A 26,961-nucleotide genomic window follows, 5' to 3' on the forward strand; every position below is an offset into this window, starting at 1 on the left:
AAATAAAAAAAGGCTCTTATTGGAAAACTTCCAGCTTACATCACAGACCTGTTGGGTCGGGTTCAGGCACTGCTACATGACCCGTTCTACTGATTGGCTCGTTCTTCTCGTTCTTTCTTTTGACGCCCCAAATTCATGGAAGCCCTCCAGCAAACTCTAAAGATCGAAGTTCTTCTCTCTCTCGCAGAGTTTAGGGATTTTTGATTTCTCGCCACTTTTTTCAAATTGTAAGTGTTTCAATTGATCTCAGTTGTTTTTGTAATTGATTATAAGTGTTTGTTTTTTGTTTTTTTTGCTTGTTTTAAATTTGCTTTTCACCTCGACGGCATTGGAAATGAGGGAAACCTCAATGTAAAAGCAGATAGAAGAGCATCAGGGAATACAACTAAAGATCTGATTAAAGAACGTGTGACCTTAGTGTAACCCCAGAGTGTTGAGTGTGTGAATGTTACTTTGTTCACTACATAAAGCTTTTTTTTTCTTTACAGAAAGAAATAAGCTGCAGGGTCAGAGGAAGACAAAGTGAGATAGAGAGAAAGAAAGACAGACAGAGCGCTGCGTGTGATGTGTGTGTGATCACTGCAGAACGCTCCCTCTAGGACATGTAGAATAATAATAATCTTCCCGATAAACGCTTGTTGTTTTGCTCTGATACGAGCCGGTGCTGCCTTTAAGCATCTTCTTGATGATGAATTATGTGCATAAAACACTTCAGACGTGGATACATGGTTGGATGCTCGCTTCTTTGTTATTCTTTTTAATACTTATTTTTTTTAACCTCAGGACTGTTTCCTTTTTCGGAGGCAAAGCCCAAAAGATTACATATTGTATGCATACGATTAAATATAGACAGAGATCAAAATAGTTCTCCAATATACTATAATTTTCTAAGTTAATCAACTCATAACAGAAGAGAGAGTGTGTGTTTGGTTTGAGCTTGTTACTCCCTGCAACACACAGAGATTATTGCACAGCTGTTTTCTTAACACTACACATTTTGGCTTTCACGTTTTGTGTTCCACATCTGGCACACATCAACCAACCCCTCCCTGTGTCATGCAGGACCGCTGTACATTTACCGTATGTGTTTATCTATTTGACCAATGATGCATTAAACTCCTGCATAAGCACAAACTGACTGAGAGTTCATTTCTAACCTCCGTGTGAAGGCAAAGTGAAAGCGAGCCTGGTGAAACATTCTGAAACTAGCTGTCATTACAACAGCCCCAGGGACTAGACTACTGTTGAACATGACTCACTGTGGCTTTTTTCTGAACATCTGTAAGTAGTTTTTCTTCTTGAGAGCCAATAACCAACACTTTCATAAACTCATCCTTGTCTATTAAAGAGCTACCTTCTTTTTTAATTGGGGACTTCTGTCTTAAAGGTGTGAAATTCATGCTCTAAAAACTATAACAAGAGAGAAAACTGACAAGGATGAGGTAAAAAGTTTACTTTTTTTTTGCTAAATCATTTCTTAATCCATGATAAATATGACCACTGAGTGCAAACACTTCAATAAGTGAGAGGTGAAGAAACAACGATTATGCTAATTAAGATACAAATGTTGAATCTGTACTCGAGGGTCTGGAAAGTTTTCTTGTTTCTGTTTGTAGTCCGAGCTGTATTGATCAATTACTTATCAAGAGGCGTTGGTGTATGCAGGAAAAACAGTCCATGTGGACAGGAAATAACAGGCAGAATGATATCCATGCTAATGACAAACCAGCTCTTATCGATGGTATTCTAACTATTTATTTGTCTTTATAAACACGTGTTGCCAAAGCCAATCAGCGTTTAGATTCATTGACTACATGAAGGGCAACAAGAGATCGTCTGCCCAACCTCCATTCAACAAACAAGTATTTTAAAAGTGTTTCCCTTCTCCTCTTTTTGACTGACCTGACAAAGCTCGACTTTGTACTTTATACTTTCATTCCTGTTGATTGCAAATAAACCACGAGATCATTTTCTATTTTCGTTCTTTTTTTGTTCTGTTTTTTGTTCTGTTTTTTGTTCTGTTTTTTGTTCTGTTTTTTGGGCTCATTCAGCTGAGGTAGGTCAGCGCGAGTCTCGACAGGTGAAGGGACGTTTCTCGGGGATCTAATAGACCAAGAAAGCGAGCACTGAAAAGGAAGTCTTGCCAGGAAGTCACCGTTCACCGGGATTACTGAGAAATTTGCTTCTGTTCCCAGAGGCAGATATACAACATCTATCAGAGCATGATACACAATGATTAAAGAAAGGTTCTGATACTGAGGCGGGGCTAAAGAGTTTAGGAAACAGCAAAGCTTAAATACCTTAAAGATTGAATTAAATAGAACTTGCAACGAGAGGTGTTTAAACACAGCGGTTATCTGCTTTAGTACCTTTGTTGTAACTACACAATTGTATTTATTTATCAATTTAATAAGAAACATAATTATGGTAGTTTTTATCCATTAGCTACTGAAGCTGGATGTTTTGCTATTCACCGAGCAAAGTGTCTAAAGTTGAAGGCTAACAAGTCATTATAAAGTTTGTAGGTTCATAAATGAATGTCATTTTATAATACTCTATTTCATCGCGACAGATAATCAGAGAATTTAACCAGGACGTCTCTTGTAGAAAAGTCAATGATACATAACGTGAGTGAGACAAACGTGACCACGACCCTAGAAACGATTCAGCACTCAATCACTGACCACGTGTGTGTAGTTGTGTGTGTGTGTGTTTTTCTGTAGGTCTACCTCGAGGGTCGTGATGTTAGCCTGGTTTTGCTCGCCCAGTGAGCCAGCCTGTCTGGTCTTTCCCTTGGCAGTGTGGAGGAGATCCTGGGCCTCCTGGAGCTTCCCCTCGTGGTCTGACAGCTTCTCTTTTATCTGGGCAAACAGATGGAGAAGTGTTTGTTAAATATCAATAATTGAAGACAACAGAGAAAAGATTAGAAGTTATATTTACCTCTGCTTTCAGGTCTTCTGTGGACTGATGGGGGTCTCCAAACAATCTCTTCACTTTCTGATACAACTCCTCTGCTAATCTGGAAGAAGAAAAACAGTGGTGTTTAGAATATTTACATTTATTTGGAGTCAGGGTGTCACTTATGGTTTACAGAAGTGGCAGTGTGGAGTTAATTTATGTCAATGCAAAAGAGAAGAGGAGAGTTATTGTGATTCAGGACAGAGCCAGTGAAGACAATAATCACTCCATATGACTCAGTGTTTCTTCTATTGACCCCTCAGGCTAACATGGATTAAGCTGCGGCAGTGAAAACCGTTTCAAATATGGTCACACTAATGCGAGCTTGTTTGCATGTGACAGGGTGGGCGGGAGCAGCGGCGTGTGCTGATGTACGCTGCAGCACTTTGATTGAAAAACAGCAACAGATACAAATCGGAGAGGGAGTCTCCGCACAGCAGAACAGAGAAGTATCACTTTGTGTTTCTAATTAAGACATACGGCAACAAAAATGTTCACAACATCCAGCATGCATTCACTGTAATACAATACAATCTAATACACTGCAGACTTGGGGCGGCTGTAGCTCAGTTGGTAGAGTCGATCGTCTCTCAAGGTCGGGGGTTCGATCCCCAGCTCCTGCAGCCACATGTCCGCTGTGTCCTTGGGCAAGACACTTCACCCTGAATTGCTCCCGCTGCTTCGTTGGCGGCGTATGAATGTGTATGAATGGGGTTAGTTACTTCTGATGGTCACTTCACATCGCAGCCTCTGCCATCAGTGTGTGAATGTGTAGGTGTGACCTGCGGTGTTAAAGCGCTTAGAGTCGTCAGAAGACAAGAAAAGCTCTATACAAGCTCAAGTCTATTTACCATTTACCAGGCCGAGCTCTGTTAAGGGGTGATTTCCTCAAATCATCTCCATATGTCAGAGCATAGTTCTTCCATATACGCAACAAAGCCAAAATATACCAATGCTCCCCTTATCTTGAGCTATGTGATCATTCCCCCCCCCCCCCCCCCGACTCGATTATGGTAACTCACTCCAGTGCTGTAACAAAAATCTCTCTCTCGCCTCTCATTAGTTCAGAATGCAGCTGCTCGGCTTCTTCCATCACATCAGCCTGATTTGAGCTTCCCTACACTGGCTTCCCGTTAGTTTAACAACTGCTGGTCGTTGCAAAGCTGACGCTTAAAACTAAAGAAGACGCTTTTGCCATCAGGAACCACCTGCCTGAGGAGTTAAGGCTCACAGAATCAGGGACGTCATCTCACTCACTTCCTCAAACACACTTTAATAGACTAGCTCTTACGTCTTAAAGCCTTTTTATATTCCTTTTTACCTTTCAGCCTGTCTTATTTCTTTTAACTATTCTAATTGCTTTATTTCCTGAACATCTTCAATCTCTCCATTGCTCATTCTCACTTTGGAAGTATTTAAAACAGTTTAATAATAACCATATGTTCACCATGGCTCCCCTTAATGAGCCTTATTTATTTTTTTAGTTTACCTTCAGTAATAATGAACACAACAAGGAGCCAGTGTCCTCCAGCTGACTTCACTCAGAGGACAGTTTCACACAGTTTTGAGGATAAATGTAAGGTAATGATTGGATTGGATGAAACTTTAATGAACCCTTTGGGGAAAAGCACAAAGACAACAAAGTGTAACCAGGTAAAGATAACGAGGAGGTGTGTTTAACCATTGCCTAAATGATAATTATAAAATGAAGTTGAATAGAGATCGAGTGAATGAAGCATGTTTGCAAACTTCCAGACAATGCACAGAAAAGACACTTCATGGGGAGAATATGAAATTGTTGACAGTGCCAGCTTTGTTCATTTTGCTTTGACATTAGTTGATGCTTGTGTTTTTCTCCGTTTCTCTGCTTGAAATCTCCCCTCAGGGTTCAGTCAAATAATCAGCCGCAAACTGACAGACGAGTCATTCGGTGGCAGCAGCCGCAATTTCTCTTTGTCTTTCTTATTCTCAGACTCTCTCTCTCTCTCTCCCCCTCTACAACTCCCCGTCCATCTGTCAGTGTTCTCCTCTCCCTCTGTGACTCTCACTCCACGTCCTTTGTACGCCTCGCTCTGTTTCTACCCCTACAGCCATGCTTTTAATTAACTCATCGACCTCGTCAACATCTACTGCTGAAAGAGACACAGCGAGAGAGAGACCGAGAGAGAGAGAGAGAAAGAGGAAGAGAGAGAGAGCGAGAGAGAGGGGAAGAGAGAGAGAGAGAGAGAGAGAAAGAGGGGAAGAAGGGAAGGTTGAAGAGAGTTGATTGCAAATTCCATCAAATGCCTTAACAGAGAAAATAAAAGTGAGAGTGAAAGACTTTGTTGAAAAATAAGCAGAAAGTCATGGCTTTAGGAAATGTGGCAACAAGATGTCTGCTCCATGTTAGGTATTTACTCTTGCTGTCTCAGGTGTTGACATAAAAACAAAAGAAGCAAAAGAAAGGAAAAAGACGTACCATAGTTCTTCAATCACAGCTAACAATTAATATGGTTGTTTACAAGACAGGCATTAATTCAGCTATATTCAATCTTGTATTATTTATATTTACTCAAAAGTTACAAGGATGCTTATGGTCTGTTGAAACATCTGTAACATCTGTAGTCTTCCTCAATTTGATCAAAGCTTCATGTGAGGTAGAAAAAGGATTATTTCTCAAAACATATTTTTTTCCTTCTTTTTAAAGATTATTTTTTTTTTTTTTTTGTGTGTTTATTGTAGAGGGATAGTGGGTAGAGCAGGAAATCAGGGAGAGAGAGACAGAGAGAGAGAGAGAGAGTGGGGAATGACATGCGGGAAAGGAGCCACAGGTCGTATTCCCAAACCGTGCCGTCAGTTTAGAGGACAACAGCCTCCATACATGGAACGCACGCAGTAACAACTATGCCACTGGCGCCCTCACGTCAACAGATTTAAAAAGACTATCATAATAAAATAAATAAAAAAACAATGCAAGGGTGACGGTTTATCCATAAAACAACTTCAGTGTCAGCTTCCTTCCTTAATACAAAGTGAAAAATGTTAGTAAGTGTGAGATGCTTACTGTGCTGCTGCCCCTCTTGGCACAGGACACTTTTCTAAATGAAATTCTTATTTTTAATACAAATAAATCAAATGTAGTAAATTGTATAAAAGATAATAACAAGATGATGTTGGAAAAAAGTGGTTTCCGTATGATAGCTGTTTTGATGGTTTCAAATTGACACAGGATTAACAGTAAATACTATACAAGTCAGATTTTTTTTTTAAGTAATCTTTGTATATGGATTCATTGTAGAGATTTTGTTTTGTGCATATTTCAGTTAAGTTTTCCTTCCTCTTTGATTCTGCGAGTTCAGCCAAAGAGTCTATCTTGAAAACCCACCCGACGGCTAAAAAAGCAACGACCTGAAAAAACAGGACAGAATCCCAGCAGGGACGAAGGCAAACAAAAATTATTAAAACACATAGCAACGAATAGATTAACTATATGATTCTAAACACCCAACAATGGGGGGGGGGGGGGGGGGGGAAATTGATTTTCTGGTCAATCGTTCAGCAAGGCTCCAAAAGGAAACACAAAAAGAACAGAGTAAAAACTCTACAAAAAGTAAACAATAGCAAAGATGCTCAGTTTTTTCTTGTCCTCTCCAAATGTTATTCTTGGCTGATTTTCACTCTATTCATGAAGAAATTTACACCTATACTCCGCTCATCATGTGTGTTCATGCCCAGAGATGTGTGTGCATGCACTCCATTGTGTGCCTGAAACAAAGACTGTTCTGTTTGCAAAGTTTCTGAAATTCTGTGTTGTTTTGGTGTGTGGGAGAAGATGCATGACCCATGTGTGTAAGTGCGGTGTAAGAATGTGTGTGTGTGTGTGTGTGTGTGTGTGTGTGTGTGTGTGTGTGTGTGTTTGTTTGTGCGTGAGTGTGTCCATACTCCATCTCCTCCTCGGCGATGCTCTTCTTTCCTCCCAGCTGTCGTTTTCTCATCTCGGCGAGCATGGCCTGGATCTCCTCCTTCATCTCCTTCAGGCTTTTGTCTGGAGTTCCATCTCTGCGTGAGAGAGTCTGGTTCAGCTCGGCAGCCTTCAGCTGGAGGTCTGGACACACAGATGAGCAGAGAGAACACTATGAGAACACTAGTGATGGACAGATTGTGTTCATGTTGTTGCATTCATACGAGCGCTGAAATAAATGAGAAAAAAAAAACGACTCCAGTTTCACGTACACCACAAGTATATCTGGAAATTATAAACAAACTTCATGAGGAGAATCTCCTTCACCAACATCATTATTTGTAAATAGAGAAAACTATGTGAAGTACAGCACAGTGTCTTCGATATATTTTTATTCTAATTTTAATTCCCACGTTTGAAGATCAAACCTGCATTATGCAACTTTTGGCAACTTGTGATAGTAGCTTTATCTTTTCTTTGGGGTGAGTGCATAATGGGTTCAAGTTGTTTTTTTCAGTAAGATTCTCCAAACAGGTTTAAAGACAGGGGATAGTTTTTTTTTTATCATACAGTAACTTACAGGACCAAAACAACTGGCTAAAAGAGGTTAAAGGGCTGCATTGAGCTTCATAGTTGACACATTTCCATGGCTTCATCGCTACAACACACTGCTTTTACATTACAGAGGTATCTGATTCATTGGTAAAATAATCATGCTGACAATGTCATTTCTAACATGTTCATACTAAGCAGGTTGTGTATTGACCATTTCCTCCTCATCTTAAGATAACTGTACAGATTTGCACTCGCTTGCTTGTTGGTGATGGACACAAAGTACAAGTAAAGCTGACCAGACTGTATTTACGTTTGCAGGTATTGGGCTGTAAAGCATTATATATCTAACAAGGTACAATTTCTATATGATGATGGCAGGGGTCGCAAAATTGCACGCAAAATTAACGGACATGAATAAGTTGAGAAGCTGATTCAGAACCACAAATGTCAACCAAAAATCAGGGCATGATGTTGTTGTTGTGTATTGCTAGTAGTCGCATTACTCATCACCAAAACTATTCAGCTAGGCAAACTTTTTACTACTATGTTACAGTAAATAGTCAGTCAGGACAGAAGAAGTGGCTCAACTGACTAAATACTAACAATGATTCTTCAGTTGGGTCTTCAAGACAACATTCAGTTCATTGGGCGTCATTATCTCAGTCCGTTGGGACTTGGGAGGGTTGCTGGTTCGAGTCCTGGTTTGGACCAAAGTGTGGTCTGATTGCTGGAAAGGTGCCGGTTCATTTCCCCAGCACTGCTGAGATGTCCTTGAGCTAGGCACCGAAACCTAAAACTGCTTGAGTGCTCTTTGTGACATCTCTACGCGGCCGGAAGGGAGGGGGAGTGGGACGCAGGTGCCGACCCAGGGGTGTCTCAAAGTTATCCCAGAAGGATACTTATGATACTCTGGGATACTGGCAATGGAAATCTAATATACACTAAGTACTTTGTTGGTGTTTATATATACACACAGACAACTAGAGAAAACGCAGGATAAGAATGATGAGTCAGCACAGAGCACTGACTCAGAGTACAGAAAAGCTCCCCACACCTGGTCTTAAGCAAAGCCAATCAGAGACACACACACACACACACACACACACACACACACCTGACTGAGATGTGATGATACTCTCACCACTCTCACTGAGCAGAAAGAGTGAGTGCCCTCACACTCTCTCCATTATTGCATGTCCACAGGATCCGGTTCGTGCAGGTTTGTATTTCAGACTTACCAGGAATCAGAGAGTTAAAAAATCACATTTCCCCTCAGGGGTTAACAGAGTATTTCTTCTTCTTCTTCAAACAGACTTTAACGCGCAAAGTACTGGTTAGATGGAGCAGATACACTTGTATGGTTCTATTCTTCAAGTATACAATATGTGAAAAAATAACTGATTAGGTCGTAACCACTTAAGCTGTAAAAACTTACATGGAAATACAGAAAAAAAACAAAAACAAACTTTTTTACAGTGAGGAATACCCAAGGAAAACACACAGGGTGTAGCAAAGTGTTAATTATGTACAAAGTTATGCTAACAGTGAACCAACAGCATGAAGCTGCGCTGTGGGCTTTCAAATAGAAATAAAAATCACTACATTTGATCTTTACTCGTACAAACACAGAGACATGCTGAGATTCAGACAGACAGACAGACACACACACACACACACACACACATACACACACACACACACACACACACACACACACACACACACACACACACACACACACATATATATATGTATAAACACAGAGTGGTTTGAAGCATTTAAAGCCAGTGATTTTGGCAGACTTCATGTTTGCCCTGCTTTTATCAAATTAAAGGCAGCGAAATCTCAAACCAATCAATGATGAAACTGCATTAAAACACTCCAGGGCTCATTTGAATAATACTCAAACTGCTAAATGAGGAGCCTGTGTGTGAGTCTGTGTGTGTGCGCGAGTGTGTGCATGTGTGTGCGTGTGAAAGAGCAAAACAGAAGCGGTTAAAAGAGTGAGTTGTGCATATCGGTAATGTGCAGCAAGCTGTTAGTGTGTGTGTTCCCCTCTCATTTGAAATGTAAACGTGGTATGATTAAAGAAAGTTAAAAGTTAAATTGTGTGTGTGTGTGTGTGTGTGTGTGTGTTTTTAGGTGTGTGGGTGGTCGTGTGTGTGTGTGTGTGTGTGTGGTTTTTGAACTGCAGCATTTCCTCTTATTTGAAATGTAAACATGATGTGATTAGAGCCAAGACAGAACCAAAGCCATCATGCTAATGAACAGCTGTACTCCGTGTGTGTGAGTGTGTGTGCATTTGCATTTGTGCATGTTTGCGTGTGTGTGTGTGTGTGTGAGTGTGTGTGTGTGTTTCACAGCCATATAATTACATAGTGGGATTTAAAAGCCAATTAAACACTTAAAACGTGGATGGAATCATATTATGGTTTCTAGTAAACACAAGCACACACTGGGAAAGTGCGTACTGTATTTTCTTGCCTCATTATGTGTGTGTGTGCGTGTGTGTGCGCGCACAGTTGAATGAAGGTGTGCACATCTGCTGTAGTGATTGTGTGTGTGGTGTTTATGTGTGTGCGTTTGTGATAGCCACTAATTAAGTCTCTAATTGCTACTCTCAATCATCCAGTGAGCCACAACACACTCGTTTCCTCACTCGCGGAAACACACACAGGCACACAAACACATGCACATAATCACACTGTGATTAGGCAGAGGGCCAGAGAGCTACGAGCTACAACAAGGAGAGGACCGTTTCATCACAGCACAGTCACAGCAAGTTGGGTTGGTAACTTTCTTTTCATCCCACCAGCCATACAAACTTCATAAATGTAATCAGAATAAATTATTCTTTCAACTGCAGAGTTTTAAATAGAGCACATACATGTATACATACTTTTTTAAACATCAGAGTGGGATAGAGAGAGTTCTACGTTGAATCAGACTTTTTAAATTCAATCTGGATTCCACTAGAAAAAAAGTCCAACGTGTGTTTAAAGTTGTAAAGAGCCCTAAAGATAATTGAATTCTTTACAGACCAGATTCCACATAAAGGGACTATACAAGGCTGTTCAAGAGAAGGATGTGTGTCTTTATTAGGTCGTGGCAAGGAAGAGCTCAACCAACCAGCCACGCTACCAGCGGTCAGAGTGACCTGCACACTCGTACTCCTGGCCTAACAAGATGAAAAGAGAGCTAAAAAGGAAGTGCCAAACCCTTTTTCACTCGCAAAAATAAGGACACTGATGGTGAAGACTCGCTGCACAAAAAACGCTGCAACTGTTCTCAGACTCCGGTGATATCCTCTGTGGTGGTCGAGCATGTCTAAGTGACTGACGTGTGGCAGGAGAAAAACACATTACAGGCTGGTCAAACAAGCATTCATTCAGGTTCTCTGTACTGGCAAAAAGATACAACAACAACAACTACTTACACATGCATAGACCTCTGTATGAAGCCTCATCTGGACCTCCACACAAAGCTCAGACAGTGTAACGAAAAGTTTTACACTAAAAAGAACAAAATACCTAGCTGAAGGAAAACCTAAAAACCTAAACATGAAGACTGATATCTAATTTTTATGGTTAGGAAGTGATGAATTCCTTTATTTTTCAATATTTATTCTGATATTTAGTGATGGACACTCCCAAGACAAATAACCCAATAGGATAAAAACTGCTACCTTACTTCAATTTATCCTTCTTTTTTTCCATTAGTGATGTATTATTTGATGTAAATAAGGGCTTCATACTAAAAAAAGCCAGAGAATAATATCCTAACTGCACTTCATCATCTTTTAGCTCATTGTGTTGGTTTTACAGCCAGGGGATTACCGTTTGGATCTGTTTAGCACGCTTTCAAGATGCAGAGGGACTTAATATTATTTCTTACAATTTGCACAGCAATGACGGCAATTACACAAGCTCCTGTGGAGAACTTTTGGTTTGGCGCCCCCTGTGGACAGAGCAGTTTCTTTTATCTCTTTGTCGATCCTGTCCCGTACATGCAAACGTAGAACTTTCAGACAAATAAAAATCCTCCTGCTTTCTATTAACACTCATTCACAACACTGCAGTAGATGTAAAAATATTTGTCTAGAAATTGTCACAAAAGGCTGATTCGACTGCCTGCTCTAAATCAGTGGTTCTCAACTGGTGGGTCAGGACCCAACAGTGGGTTGCAGAGCCATTTTCAGTGGTTTCGAGAATGTGTGCATGGAAGAAAAATGCAGTCAAAAAGTATATGAAGCGCTTTTTTTTAAACAAGTTTGTGTCATTCAGTTCCTTTGTTCTATCACGCTTTGTAACGGCTGAGGTCCAAACTGTAAAATTTTTATTTAAATAAATCTGATTGATTGAAAAAAATAAGAAATTTGGGTCGCAATTTCTCATGACAGAGTAGTCGGTGGGAACTCTCCACCTGCAGTGGCTACAAGCATTAAAGTTTTCTATAGAGAAATCTTTTGCTTATGTTGTTCATAAAGAGTCATAAATAATAATGTTAGTCTGTTTCATGTCTAGCCAAAAAATCCTCACAGAAGCTTTAGATAGCAAGTATTAAGGAGTAAAAAAAAAAGGCTAATTTTAACGTCAGGAGTGGTGGAAGATGAAATAGAGCTAAAATCCGACTTTCCTACTTCCTACTCTGTTAAACCGCTGCAGCAAATTCTATCACGTGCGTGCAAAAATCAAGTGTCTCCCTCTACCTGACAAATGTGCACACATCATTTAACTTGTGCAGCCTCTCTGTTGGCACCCCATTATCTTAGTGGGTGACTCTTTATCACTGTGGTTAGTGATGCTGCAGCCTGCTGGATCCCTCTTTATTGTTCAGGCAACACTTTGCACCAGCAGCTGGCACCGAGTGCGACAGCTGGCCGTCGGCCCATCAGCCATTGTGTTCAAGCTAAGATTTCCATTCGTCAGCTAACAAGGAAGCTGAAAGATCTTTTGGGTTTGCCTCACTTTGAAGATGTCTCTTCTGGAGTGGTGGTAGAGTAAACGTCTTTTGTTGTATTTTAGGAAGTTACGCTGAATCTAGTCTTCAAAGTAATGCCACTTTTCTTGTTGCTATATATTTCTACATATAATTGCTTTTTAAAAAATATTTTCAGTCTGCATAATTTTTTATTTTATCAGATTCTTTTTTCATCTTTTCCTACTCTTAAATCATTTCTTTCCTCTCTAAGGAAATAACCCATATTTCCCACTGGGATGCCTTACATTCAATACTAAAATCTAATATAATACAAATACAAATATAATAATAATATGTACTGCAATGACGCTTGAAACTAGTGAGGCAGCAGATAGACCATTCCTGAAGGCAGGATATGGTTGCGGTTAATGTAGGAGAGGTGGTGTTTGTTTCTGCTACCTTTAGCTCCCAGCAGTGTGTCCCTGATGAACTGCTCCAGGTCTTCCGCCCGTTTATGAATCCTGTCAGCATCATCCTCCACCTGCTCGCCGTCAGCCGACACCTTAGTGGCCTGCGCACACACAAACAAACACACACATTATAAAATAATAAAAAGGTGTAGAATAAGTGAAAATATTGACTTTTTTGTGTGTAACAAAGGAAGGGAGAAGACGGATGGGGTCTTAGAGGAGATGTAAAAGAATGACAGGCAATGATGCATACACAAGCAATCAAAATGACTAAGTGTGTGCGTGTAGTTCAGTCATTCTGCCTTCTTGTTAACATGTGCACTTACACCGCCCCCCTTCCAACACACACAAACACGGAGATTGATGAATTATTGACATAAAAAGAAAACAACCTCACACACAGACACAGAGGACCAGGAAGGCTTGAGATGGATGCATCCTTGACAGACGTGAAAACAGTTCTACACACTTACTACACTCAATGTAGCGCGCACACACACACACACAGAGAAAAAGAAGGAGTGGGTAATTATTGTTATGACTTGACAGGACCATGCTATCATTTCAGCTGCTGTGTGTGAGTGAGTGCGTGTGTGATGCATTGTGGGTGATAGCATCGCTGTCAACAAATGTCAAGGCCCCGGTTCTCTAAAAGGCTGTAGCTTGACAGTATGAATGTGTGTGTTGTGTTTTTGTTTTTTTTTACTCTCTCTCCACTTGGCACTTGTAGATTCTCTCTCCTCTCCAAGAAGTGTTTTTTTTTTCTACTTCAAGTCAGAGTTGTGACTCCCAAGATTGTAGAGTCAAAAACAGAAAGTTTAGAGTATAGATAGTTGCTTTCTGTACGAGGGCGAAGACAGAAAGAAAAGAAAAAAAACCGCTTATGGGTGTTTACTGAATATGCTTGATGCTTAAACATTAAAATTATGTATCTGAGATGCTTTGAAGCATGAGTGAGTTCCCTAATGGGAAGGAAAGGCAGATCCCCCAAGGTAAAGGGGACCCCTTAGAGTCTTTGTATGAAGTGACTTCTTTAAAATTCTGGTTGGAAATACATAAGACCTAATCACAGACGTTATATGAGAAATGGACGCTGCGTCTGATTTCAAAAGCAAAGTCGATACTAGCGTGGCTTTAACCTACATGCTTTCCAATCGCCAATAGGGGCTGATCAGTTGTGAAAAATGTAGTTGAGAGTTCAAACAAATGGGTGACTTTAAAGCCCCTTGGTAGGAATTTCGGTTTGCATCGATTTCCGCGCCCTTTGTTTACAAAGTGATGATCTTGTCCTTTAAATGAGGAAAATATTACAAAAAAGCTCATTCTTCAGTTTGCTGTAGATCCTCTTGTCTGACTCGTACCCCATGTGGGAAAATCAAAGTCATTGATAATTATTATTATAGAGTTATAGGAGTAGTCAGTCTTGTTGCTGATGGCCTTGTTTGCTTTTGTAGGTCGTTAAGAGGAATCACAATTCATTTCAGTGTGTTGCATGACCATTAAAAAAATCGTCAAAGGGGCTTTCAGGGAGGCTACGCTCACTTCTATTTTATAGTTTAGGGATCTACAGTAAAGCTAGGGATGACCTGATCAGTGCACTGATGTTCTCGCTGATTCTTACCTTCATCTTGTCAGAATGAGATTCATAAGGAAGAGAAGCCCGAGCCTTTAAAGTTAGCCAGTGCCAGGGTTTCTAACCTACTGACCATAATTAACAACCTAGCTACAAGTAATCAAATCTGACCTCTAGCTGTCATTTCTTTAAACTTGTTTATCGTTACATGTTTCATATTCCTTAATTCAATTGCATTTCATTGAATTACAACACTGTAAGCCTGTGGCCAGGTCGGTATTTCACAGAGAGCAGAAAGAATGGAGGGTAACAGGGTTACTATGCCCCATGGCCGCTTTCAGATTTACCCGAGTGTGGTTCCTGGTTGTCAGTTTTCTCTTTCTACAGGCCAAGGTTACTGCTCAGCTGAAGACTTCTGTTTGAAATTGTTTCAAAGAGCGGTCGGACACTTCATCAACGTGTTAGAAATGCAGAGAAATGTGATTTTGATCGGCCTCTATCTCAGTCAGTATGCTGCAGCTAGAATCGTTATGTGTTGTCTAAACTGTTGAAGAAGTAACTAGCTCTGTCTTTGCTTTTCTTTATAGCAAAGACACTTCCCTGCTCTGTATTTGCTTCAGCTTTTTTATAACAGAGACATACAGAGAAAGAGGATATAAGAAGGATGAAGAGAGCAAGGAGGACACAATCACAGGGACTAAAGTGGCGCCCAAAACAAAAACAAAACAGTGTCTGTACCCTGCTGTGTAGTTGGTCCATCTCGACAACCAGTGATCCCAGGTTGGAGTCAGCCAGCTGCAGTAATCTCTCCGGAGCTTTCTGTGGTGACAGCATGTGCTGCGGGAGAGAAACAGAGAGATGAAGGAATTACACAGAGAAATGTCTGACACATTTTGGCCCTGGGCTAAGCTTTTGAACTCCCTGGATGTGCGCTGTAACGCTGTAACGAAGAGGAGGAGGAGGGAGGAACAAAGTTTGAATTAAACCGGAAACATGTCTGATAAAACTCAATATATATTAAAGATAGGTCAAAGTTAACATCAAAAAAAAACATGGTTAGATAAAATAGCAATGAAGCCACAGTCAAAACGTCATATCACAATTAATCAGCAGCTTGATCATTGTTTTAGTTTACATATAGTGAGTGTGTGTGGGGCATTTCAAACAAATGAACATTTACAATCCTCTGAGGAAGAAGATAGGCCGCACACTTGCTCAAATGCCACAAAAAGCTTTAATTCTTTTAAAAGAAGGTTTCCTCTTTAGGTGATCATTTTTTGAAAAAAGGAGAGGAGGTGGGGGGGGGACGACACCTATCTATATAGATCTCAACACCAATAAGCTGATAGGCATCTATAATGATCATCTTTATGAAAAGTACAAGGCAAACAAACAAAGGCAAAATATATCGTCATACACTTATTTACCATTCTAATTAAAAAAATCCTAAAACCACACAACAATAATATGTAAAGAGGAGTAAACACATCTGATTTCTTTATTTCATTACAGATGTTTATAATTTACAATCCCCCTCCCCAAAACTGTGATTGTTTAAAATTGTGGACAGAAATGTAAAATGATCATCCACCCAGAGTTATGATGTGTTGGAATGATCTAACTTGTGTTTCAGACACAGGACTGTTTGTTTATTTCTGTCCTGTACATGGATTATCACCTTGTTAGAATACTAAATGTATGCCTCGTAAAAAAAAAAAAAAAGAGCCAGTCTAAAGCTAACTGAATACAGTCAAACAGTGTATGCAGCAAAGAAGTGAATTATATAAAAATAAGAGTCGGCTTGACTGTAAGTCTGATGGAAAAATCTAAAAGTTAGTCAGGGATGAGATTCAACAAACAGGCTGGGCTAACATTGGCTTAATTAGTTTGCTAACTCCAAGTCGTTAAATCTGACTTTTCTGCTTCTGTGATCTTCTGACAAGTAAAGGACGAAGAATTTGGAGTGACATGTTCGAACTTTGAGTGGCACTTTCATGCTTTTAACGTCATGTATATACTACATGGTAGCTTTAGCATAACTAAGGGAGTTTGGACTTTGGAATAGGTCAGTTTTAAAACAAAAAAAAAACAAGATAATTCAAAGAAATGATACATTACAAAATTAATTGAAAATGTGTTTCACAACAGCGTAGCGATTCATTTTACCTTGAGTTCCTCGGTCATGTTCTCGAAGCGGTACAACACCTTATAAGGAGGTGGGAGGGGCGAGGTGAGGGTGACTTCAGTGATGATGCGATAGAGGCGGTCCATATCACTGATCAACAGTCCTGAACACTCGTCATCACAGGCTGAAGAGAAAACGAACACAGACACACAGTGAGACACAGAGTGTGTTTGATCATTCATTTAATGATTTGCTTTGAGAGAGTTTTATTTGTGTGTGCATGTTTAAACGTCTGCAGTCTGAATTTGAAATTTGCTGTGATAAATAAAAGAAAGTAAATGAGAGGAGAAGAAAAAAAAGGATTTGTTTTATGTGTTTTGTTTCACCAGTGGAAGTGTGTTTCCCAGCTTTACATGTGAGTCTGTAAACATATCAGTGTGTGATTGTGGTGACTGCTTGTGTGTTTCTGTTTAAGTGACTCTGGCATCAGAAAGACAAGGACTGCCGATGCATGAAATGCAGCTCAGAGTGGCAAAAGCACCTATTATGAGCACACACTGCGGGCTCAAAACACACACATGATCACACCAGGGAATTCACTCAGAAACACACAAACACTTTTTTTTTTCTGTATCCTGAGCGTGTGTGAGCTGCTTCTTTCCTCTTTTGCCTGAGGCTGATTTATTGCAAAAATTAACATTTCTGACAAGGGAAATCAAAGATGAATAAAATAAAATAAAAAGTATTTCTGCTCTATCAATCTCTGACAAAACCAGCACACAAATACTCGAACACATGCAGACACACACACACACACGCACACAAACACACAGGTAAGGGACATGTACAGTTCATTGTATGTGGGAGTAAATAGCTGCCAGTCAAATCAGAGCCATTCATGGCATCATCTTTTCATCTCAGTGATGAAGGATTTTATTTATTTACTTCCACACAGCGTGAAAACATCCTGAACAAGGTGTGACTACAGACAAAAAAGCCTCACTACCATCAACATCTCTAAAATGTTTGACAAGACAGGCCGGAGATTATTCAAATTAAACTACCTCCTGACTCCTGTTCTTGGGAGTTCATACGACATGTGGTGTCTGAATATATTTCAAAATGTCTTGGAGGCTCTTTTTAAAGGTGATTCAGCCTTAAATCAACAACTTTATTCTGTTGAAAATGTCCATGATTACACACATAAGCTTAAAGGTGAATAAATGAAATGACGTTTTCTTTAAACGTTACACTGGCAGGTATTGTTTGGGCCACAGAACTCTGATACAATAAATACATATATAATACTGTATATCTTTGTATAAAAAATATATATTTACTGTAATACATAAGCGCTTTTGGCCAGAGCTTTCACACATTAAGCTGTAGCGCCGTTAATGCCAAAATAAGGATGTTTTTTTATCCAATGATGTACCTTGTTTTGCCTTTATTCTTCAAAGCTAATAAAAATATAGCATACTACAAATTCATATCAAAACCACAGAAGCTGGAAGCCCCAGAGTAAAAACACACTCATGCGGCACACTGTAAGTCATACACGTGCAGTAATACACACACCCTTAGATTGCAACTTACCACCGTTCAAAGTTTGGTTAAAAATTCAGATCTGCGCAGAGCTGCAGGGAAAGCGTGCTTTCTGAAGTTATGCGAAATTATGTGTTCATCCAACAAGTTACTTAAATCAGGTCTACAAGATCATAGTGGGTTGGCCCAGCTCCTTTACTTTGACAATGATGTAATGAATCGGCCTTTAAGTTTAGAATTTAAATCACATTTACCAATGCAGACGAACTAAATCACATGAACCCCAAATTTAGATTTGAGATAGCAGCACATGTAAAAAGCAGCTGGTTACAGTTGTACTCAGTGCTGATGTTTAAACAGACTACTTTTACTGCATCTTGGTTAGATTTAAAACACTGAATATTAAAAAAAACAGATTTATGATCTTATTGTGATAAAATAAAAATAATATGAATAAATTAAACTTTAATAAAAAGTAACAGATATTTCCTTTTTGTGTTTGCGGCCGATGAAGACAACGCTTTTCACCTTAGCTCATTGCTAATGTATTTTCTATTTGATGCTTCTGTAGGTCAGATAAACAAGTTTGATTTAAATTGAGTTCATTTCAGTTTAAAAATCTCCTGATATCCTGTTTAATGTACAAATGTCACATGGGACACTTTTTCCCCTGAGGTCATATAATTTACCGCACAGCTACTGTAAATTATAGACAACATGTTTGACCATAATTTCAATGATGCAACCAACAACCTCACATATTGAAATTTAGCTCCATTTCAACGCAAATGGTGTTTGGTAAATGATGTGTGGTAAATGGAAGTGCCTCCTGCATTTCCCTCATTTAAGGCTGCCGACTCCCAAAGTGCTCTGTTTCTGCTCATAGAATGGGAGACAGGGAGAGGCAGAGGCAAAAACGCAGAGCACAATCACTCTTCAACAAGTGAACAGCCGTCTGATTGCTCCACTTGTGATTATTGTCTGGACGTACAGGCGACTGGTTTGGTGTCAGGGTGCACCGTGGTGCTCGCACTGCCAATTTCTGAACACACGCTTTGTGTCAGAACACATAAAGAACCTGAGCAAGCCATTTCCTCCCTGACCCGACAGCAAGCAATTTCACATCCGCCTCTGTCTTACAACCTTCTCTCCCACTTTCTCTTACCTCCGTACATGCAAATGGTGCTGAATTGGCCCCGCTATTATGGTCATATTAAGTTTAAATTAGCTGCAAATGACATTGAAATTATACTCTAAATGACTCCAATCTGACTTCTGCCACGAACCTGTCTCCCATGGCAACTGGGGTAGAGGACTTTTGTCTGCTCATTTGCATTTCATCGCCAAAATAAAGCAAAAATCAAAACATCAGGCGACGGTGTCTTGTGGGTGGGTCACCAGAGAGAAAAGGAAAAGAAAAAAAAGCTAAACCGGAAAAAAAAGGCAGAAAAATGAGAATGCCAGATATATGAATAGAAAAATGATAAAGACAAAAAAAAAAAAAAAAAAAAAAAAAGAATGTAGGTGGAAAAAAAGACATGAAAGGAGCACAAACCACAGATTAAATCAAAACTGTGTGTTAGTCTTACAGATGATCCCAGCAGCTCCACACACATGCCTGTCCATGCACTGGTCACACGACCTCCCCGAGGCCCCGACCCTGCAGCGGCATTGCCCTGTGACAGGGTTGCACGGTCCAGGCAACGCTCCCCACGGGGAACACTTACACTCCTCGCAGCGGCCGCCTGGCATCAGCGGATTACCGTGGTAACCAGTAGCACACCTGGACAGGGGTCATAGGAAATGGAAAAAGTCGACAACTATTAATGCCGGAAATGAGAAGTGTCTGCTGCCTTTGACGAGGTTTCCTAAAGCGCCTGTGAAAGTCTTTTGGTGGATTTAGGCGCCCCCTGTGGACAGAGTGGTACTTCTTATCTCTTTGCTGAGCTTGTGCTTTACATGTGTAAGTAGTGTTCTCAGATGAAACATGTCATCCATCTCTATTAATAATTCTAGTCTGTTTTAAAACCAGCTCACACTCCTCACATGAAAACAGTCCAAACACGTTAACTCCTAAGTGGACACCTCAGATAATTTGTGACCTTCCATCGTTATGTGTGTCTTAATGTTTTTGGGCACTTGAGCGTCATTCTAACGTAAAAAGACAGTATCATGGTTCTCATGGTCTCACCTCTCACAGTGTTTGCCCTCATATCCCTCGGGACAGGCGGTGCAGCGGTAGTCATCGTATCCCTCCGTTACACAAGTCGGGCTGAAACTAGACGCATAGAATAAATCATTTATCACTTTTACAGTCACATTAACCAAACACACAAGTGATTTAAATGCCTTATTTTGACTATTTAGACTGATTTTAGATGGGTAGAAATACCAACATGGCTGCCGATAGAGATTATGGAATGAAAACTTGCTGTGGTGCTTATCTAACATCGATTTTTATAAAGATAGATACAATGGGACCATGACAGGATTTAAACATGATACTTTCAAATAAAAGATTTGAATAAACACAGAAAGTTTACTTGTTCTCTGGGTTGGTGAGAGGGCAGGCGCAAGGTTTGCAGTCGTCATGGAAACCACGCACCACACCGTAGAATCCTGGAGCGCAGCGTTCACACCGCTCCCCCTCTGTGTTGTCTTGACAGTTCTGCCCACACACAAACATACACATGTAACTAATGTTTTATACTTGTGAAGACAACCGAACAGACTTTCATTCATTCTCTTATCTGACTTTGACTTCAACCCTGACGTGTAGGAGGTACATTTCCCATCATCCTCCAGCCAGCTTGTGCTTGTGTGGGTGTGTTTTAGTGTGTGTGTGTGTGTGTGTGTGGCTTGTTTTAAATACAGAATTTGATTCTTGCAGCCGTGCTTAAATGACACAAAGAAAAAAACTATAGCTTTTCATCTTTCAAAAAGAGGCAAAGTCATTTTCTAATTAAATTAACAGCAGTTAAGCTACACTTTGATCTGCATGTATTGTATTTGAATATTGCCACTGGCACAATGAAAGCGAGACACCAGAGAAAAAAAAAAAAAAAAGCATTTCTGAACGGTTTAGAGGCATGTGTAGAATTTAATCAATCTATTTCACTTCACTTATACTTAGATTTAGGCATATTTCTGATCCTTTTTTTATATCAAAATAATAGAAAATTAGCCCAACTCTTAAGCTGTGTACAATCTCCGGTGTTTGCCTGCTTGTCTGAAGTTGACAAAAAGTAATTAAAAAGAAGATAGACTGGGTCACTCACCACCCCCTCCTTGATTGCTGACAAAAGGATTGGTTTGCAATGTGTGAGATAATTATTCTGGCATTGTTTGTTAAATCACACTGACAAAAAAGTGTAAAGAAGATTGTTACATATTGCTGTTATTACCCACGAAGAATTTAATTCACACTTTTGCACATTATAAGCACTTTGATGAAATATTTTTCATCAACAAGAAGTTGTTTGTTTCTGCAGAGAGAAAAGATGAAAGCAGTACTGCAGTGAGGTTGATTTTTTTTTTCCGCCAAATACTTCACTTAGCGTTCTCTGTCATTACATGCATACAGATTTCAAACATCCAAACTGTTACTGGGAAATACCCAGTGTGATCGCAGCTGCTTCTGTGATGCTGAGCCTTTCTGTCGGAGCAGCGGGGGGAAAGTCGTTACTCATTTCTTTTTCTACCACCGGCTGTTTCTGAGCCATTCTAGAGCCATCGCACATACACAGAAATCCAGCCTGGACTATGTCTGACAGGGAAATGCAGTCGTACACAGACTGCAATGAATGTTGTTTGGAGTCGGGTTCCACTCCTGCATGATGAGGAGCTTTGAGAGGCTCCAACAGCAGAGGCTAGCTGTTGGCTGACAGGTGCAAGCTCACACGTCTAAGAGTTTAATAAGCTCCTTTTCTCAAGAGCACGGTATCTAAAATACTCATTTTCTTTGCAGGTATTCACTCACCCGTGTTTATGAGGGTAACCACAAGGGTGAAATGACAGATAGAAGGATAAATCTCAAGTTGTTTGTGTTTATTTTCAGCTTATTTTTGGCTAATGCATGTCAGAATTCACACATATGCTATTTATATATTCATATTGGCATTCTGACAATAAATATGCTGAATTACAGAATATAAATATGAATATACAGTCGGTTCTAATGTATGTACACACTTTCTTATACAAAAACACACACACAAAATGTAAGCTCAGATAAATATGATTCATACTGTACACAAACATACAGCTCTACCCCTCGTCGTAGCCCCGGGGTTCAGTCTTATGTGGTCGCCTTGTTTGTTGAAAATGGGAACTTCAATCAGTGGTACAGGAAGTTGCCTCCTAACGAGGCAAGTCATTTCCATTAACTTCCTGTGTTTCTCGTTACTGCTAATTACCACAGAAACAAACTCGTTTAGCATTTTCAATTTAGCCCGCTCAGTTAGAAAATGCTAATGACGCCTGTTATGGAGTAAGATGGAAATGGGAGAAGGGAACAAAAATGGCTGGGAGGCAGATAGAGAGAGAGAGAGGAAGGAGAGGGAGAGAGAGAGAGAGAGAGAGGGAGAGGAAAAAGAAATCAGAGGGGAGAGGGGGAATGTAAAAAAGACAGAGAAACAAATTGGGAAAAAATAGAGAAATTAAGTAGAGGGAGAGAGAGGAAGAGGGTAGTGTTGTAAAAGAAAAGACATGGGCAAAAGAACTGAAAGAATTACAGGGAAAAAACAGTAAAACTGAGTTATAATGCTTTAGGAGATAAAGGAAATGGAGGTAGAGGAAGGAAGGAAGGAGGGAGGTAGTAGAAACAGTAGAGAGTGTTAAAGCAAACATTTGTGAGGGGCGCTGATGGTGGTTAGAGTGAACCCAAAGTACAGAGACTATAGTCCTCCGAGCAGGCAGCCAGGGTCCTAATCCGACCTGTCGCTCCTTTCCAGCATGTCACTCCAATCTCTATCTCTCCCTGATTTCCTACTCTATCCAGTGTCCAATCATATAAGAGGAAAGAGCCCAACATTTAAATCTAAAAAATAGGAAAGAAAATAAATGACATCAATATTTTAACTCTCAATATAAGACAGTGAGATTAATCAGGAGGAAAACACAAAAGAAAGTTTGTGTGAGTTACATCATAGTTTCATTTTGAATGAGCTCAATCAGAGTGATGAGTTTTTTTTTTTTGTTTAGACACAACAACAGATCCTTTTTTTTTTTTTTTGTCCTGTTTAAAATGTCTTGGCTGAATAATCAATGTCACACTTGGACAAACACCAAATCCAGCTTTCCAACTCCAAGAAACATCTCGTTAAAAAAAAAGAGATGCATTGAATGCTTGGTGGTGTTACAACTCTGCCTTCTAAAACGGACATTTAAAACAGTGTGACACTTAATTACGAGGATGAAAGTAAACCACTTTCACTTCCTGCAAAGTTCCTAAAATGATTTGGATATGCAAAAAAAAAAATGCAGCTGCATGTCTGTTTATTACCATTTGTCTCAGGGTATTTGGTACAGTGGTGCTCTAACCACATCAAGCCAAATAACAAAATGACTCCTCATCAGCTGTCCACTGTGAGTCACCGCTGATTGATTTCTCTGCGCTCGTACTTTTATCGTCAAACAGTGACATTCTCTCCGTCTGCCAGGGGTCTTACAGATCAAATGTGAGTGACATCCTCTGGGCAGCATGTGACCAACTGCTCCCCCAGGCCAAAGTCTTCACATGGACCCACTGACTGCAGAACTGAGCAGACGGAGAAAAAAGGCTGGAAGTGACCGACGGCTAACAACTGGTATGTGCAGATTTATCTCACAAAGCCACTTACAGAAAGCTTGCAGGCAAACACACATTATCACCTCGTTGTGAGGTGAAACATTACATGAGAGATGAGGGCCATTTCTCGTTTGTACCGCTTCATCACTTTTCCTCTCGATGACTGAAAACTACCCGCACTTCTTTCTGGACAAGAAGCAAATCAACATACAAGAATATATTTTGATTCTTTCTTTATAATTGTCACTTTTCAAATACTTCACACCAACTTTTATATCGTAATATTGATGTGAAAGACAACAATACTAGGACACTGAGTTAAACCTCTACAAATGAAAGTGGGAATGCAAAAGTTTTATAAAATGTCAAAGTACCAGTTTCAAGGTAATAAAAACTTTAAATGTAGGGTATCTGACAAATTGATATCATTTGAGGCATCTAGATTGATCAGTACTTAAAATAAACCAAACAGTGGTAAACTGGACTTTTTTTTAAACATAACCAAGCTGCTAGTTTTGTCAGATAACTGCTAACATTAGCAGTCAGCCACCGACTATAGCAAAACAAATATAACCATTAGCTTGGAAGTGGCAGAAAGCTCACATTAAGTTGGACCAGATAGATAGATAGATAGATAGATAGATACTTTATTGATCCAGAGGGACATTCAAATACAAAAGAATAGGTAATTCCTTGGTAATTTGCACTAGCAAGTGCTAACATTAGCCGTTGTCTATCAAATTAGCTTTTCTTTTTTTTTAAATATTGCCTTATTTACTTTCTGGTGACCATTATGTATTCAAACAACTTAACTGATAAGCTTCTAGTTACTCCAAACAACAGCTAACATTAGTTCTCAGCCACTGATTTGCTAATATTGTTGGCAAGAAAGTGACTGAAGGCTAACCAACTCTCCAACAGGAGAGTTACTTACTCAGTAACTTCCTTCATAACATAAAATAAAGTAGGCCAGCAAGTAGTTAATGCTAACATTAGCTACTGTTACGGGGTTATCAAAAAAACACTTTTACTTTGAATGGTCAGTTATCCCTTGGATATCCTCTTTTATTTGTTTGGTGATTATGAAACTGCTTAAGGAAAAAAATGTGTCAAACATCCAACATTCATACCACTAACTCACGCCGGAGTTCAATGAGCTGTCAATATCTGAGGAAAATGTCCGCTGCATACGTTTGAATTATCAGTACTACTAGAAACTAACTGTTGAATTCATTTTCATTCATTCATTTCAAACTGTAAGGTCCATTTCTAAGCCTTAATTATGTTCCACAAGATCAACGCCCCTCTTTCCAAAGGAGGGTTGTAGCTTTGGGTCACATCCAGGGGAGAGGAAATTACACAAAATATGAAAAAGCCCAGGCTCGTTAATTATTGCAGGGCTAATTACTGGACCTGACATTCCTGCTTGACACACACACACACACACACACACACACACACACACACACACACACACACACACACACACACACACACACACACACACACACACACACACACTCACACACACACACACACACTACATCCACTTTTTTTTTTACCTTACTTACTTTTCCAGAAGCTATCTGGCATATGGCTAACTGAGGCTCTCCAGCGGTAGAGCACACGCACACACGCACGCACGCACGCACGCACGCACGCACGCACGCACGCACGCACGCACGCACGCACACACACACACGCACACACACGCACACACACACACACTCGTTTACCTGGCATATGGATGTCTCAGGGTCACAGGTGGAAGAGTGCCCACTGCATTGGCACTGAACACAGCTGCCCATGCCGACAGCGGTGGGCACACTGGACGCTGGAACAGATGTCAGGGAGCCAGCTCGAAGACGGTAAAAACCTGCAGCACACTCCTACACAGAGAGACAGACGGACACCGGGGGAGATAAAGAAGGCAGAGATAAATAAAAGGTGGAAACATGTACTTTTTTTTTGGCAGTCAATTTCTCATAGAATCGCTGCAGTATGCAATAATATTTAAATACACAAACACACACTCTCTACACCTGAACACATGGACCCATATCATTATGCTAAGTGTCATTTCTCTGGGCAACCGTTGACCACTCTCCCTTTCACACACATTACCACAATTAAGAGTTACTCCCTTCAGTAACTCCTGAGCACACACAAACTTACATACAAGCACACACGCGCACCAACATGCAAGGTAACTGTCTCTCCCTCGCTCTCTCTCTCCTGTTCAGTAATAATTAATGGAGTCCATTTAAGGAGCCATCTGTTCCCTCTGCTAGCGCTAAACGCCCGTTTAAAAATACTTTATTAACAACAGCGGCAGCTACAAATAGAATGGCCATCTGCCAGCCAAGGCCTCTACGACCTAAACATTTCAAGCTTAGCTACTGTTTGCTTTTTTGGCTTCCATTTGGCACTTTTTCAGCAGTATCTATAGCTCCTGAATTATGTAAATGGCTATTTTTTCTAGCAATATAAACTGCTGCTCCTTGGAACTCCAAGTAGCAGACGACAAAGTGAAACAGAGGTTGAAAAATATAGTTTAAAGTTTGCAGGCAACTCCCTGTATTCCTTTGAGGTAGACACAATAATACCTAAATGACTCCAGAACTGTTGCCTCTGTGTATCATAAGCTGTCTCCACAAAATCCTCATTAAACTAAAGATTGAGTCACTGCTATATGCTTTCTGTGGCTTAAGAGAAGGATGGACGCAGCTGAAAGTCAATTGCTTAGACAAAATCACAGCTGAGTGGAAGAGACGCTCAGCGAGGCTTAATCCGAGCACAGCAAAGCAAAAAAAGCAGGAGAAGTGTGCCGCCTTTTCAGTGAAACCTGAAAGGCGGCACAAAGGCTTAAAACTCTAAACTAAATGTAAATTGGAAACTTGTGAGATACGATTGAAAGCAGAGTGTGTGACCTCCATGTTTACATTCTCTCACCGTGTTTGAAGGCTTCAGAGAAAAAAAAAGTTTTGATTCCTCTTTTCGCTGACGGTCTGGCTTTCTGTTATTATTACGTCAAAAATGTGAATTTAAAATGTAAGTCTTTTAAATTCATCACACTCAAACCGCAGC

At 40.1% G+C, this 26,961-nt stretch overlaps 1 protein-coding gene across 7 annotated transcripts in view; it reads right to left on the reverse strand.

Moving 5' to 3' along the window:
- The window catches only part of lama2 (laminin, alpha 2), a 207,461-nt gene that overhangs the window by 41,360 nt on the left and 139,140 nt on the right, over nucleotides 1-26,961 (reverse strand). For 5 of the 7 annotated variants that reach the window (XM_065964195.1, XM_065964198.1, XM_065964194.1 and 2 more), the window contains 10 exons: nucleotides 25,611-25,763; nucleotides 20,630-20,754; nucleotides 20,278-20,364; nucleotides 19,676-19,869; nucleotides 16,583-16,725; nucleotides 15,155-15,253; nucleotides 12,833-12,944; nucleotides 6,880-7,042; nucleotides 2,941-3,019; nucleotides 2,730-2,861 (listed from right to left, as the gene is read on the reverse strand). In XM_065964195.1, the coding sequence (XP_065820267.1) occupies nucleotides 2,730-2,861; nucleotides 2,941-3,019; nucleotides 6,880-7,042; nucleotides 12,833-12,944; nucleotides 15,155-15,253; nucleotides 16,583-16,725; nucleotides 19,676-19,869; nucleotides 20,278-20,364; nucleotides 20,630-20,754; nucleotides 25,611-25,763 (1,287 nt within the window). The remainder of the gene's footprint in view (nucleotides 1-2,729; nucleotides 2,862-2,940; nucleotides 3,020-6,879; nucleotides 7,043-12,832; nucleotides 12,945-15,154; nucleotides 15,254-16,582; nucleotides 16,726-19,675; nucleotides 19,870-20,277; nucleotides 20,365-20,629; nucleotides 20,755-25,610; nucleotides 25,764-26,961) is intronic. The other 2 variants (XM_065964197.1, XM_065964196.1) reach the window with 1 other exon arrangement.

The sequence above is a fragment of the Labrus bergylta genome, chromosome 15, assembly GCF_963930695.1.
Source record: "Labrus bergylta chromosome 15, fLabBer1.1, whole genome shotgun sequence".
Taxonomy (NCBI): Eukaryota; Metazoa; Chordata; class Actinopteri; order Labriformes; family Labridae; genus Labrus; species Labrus bergylta.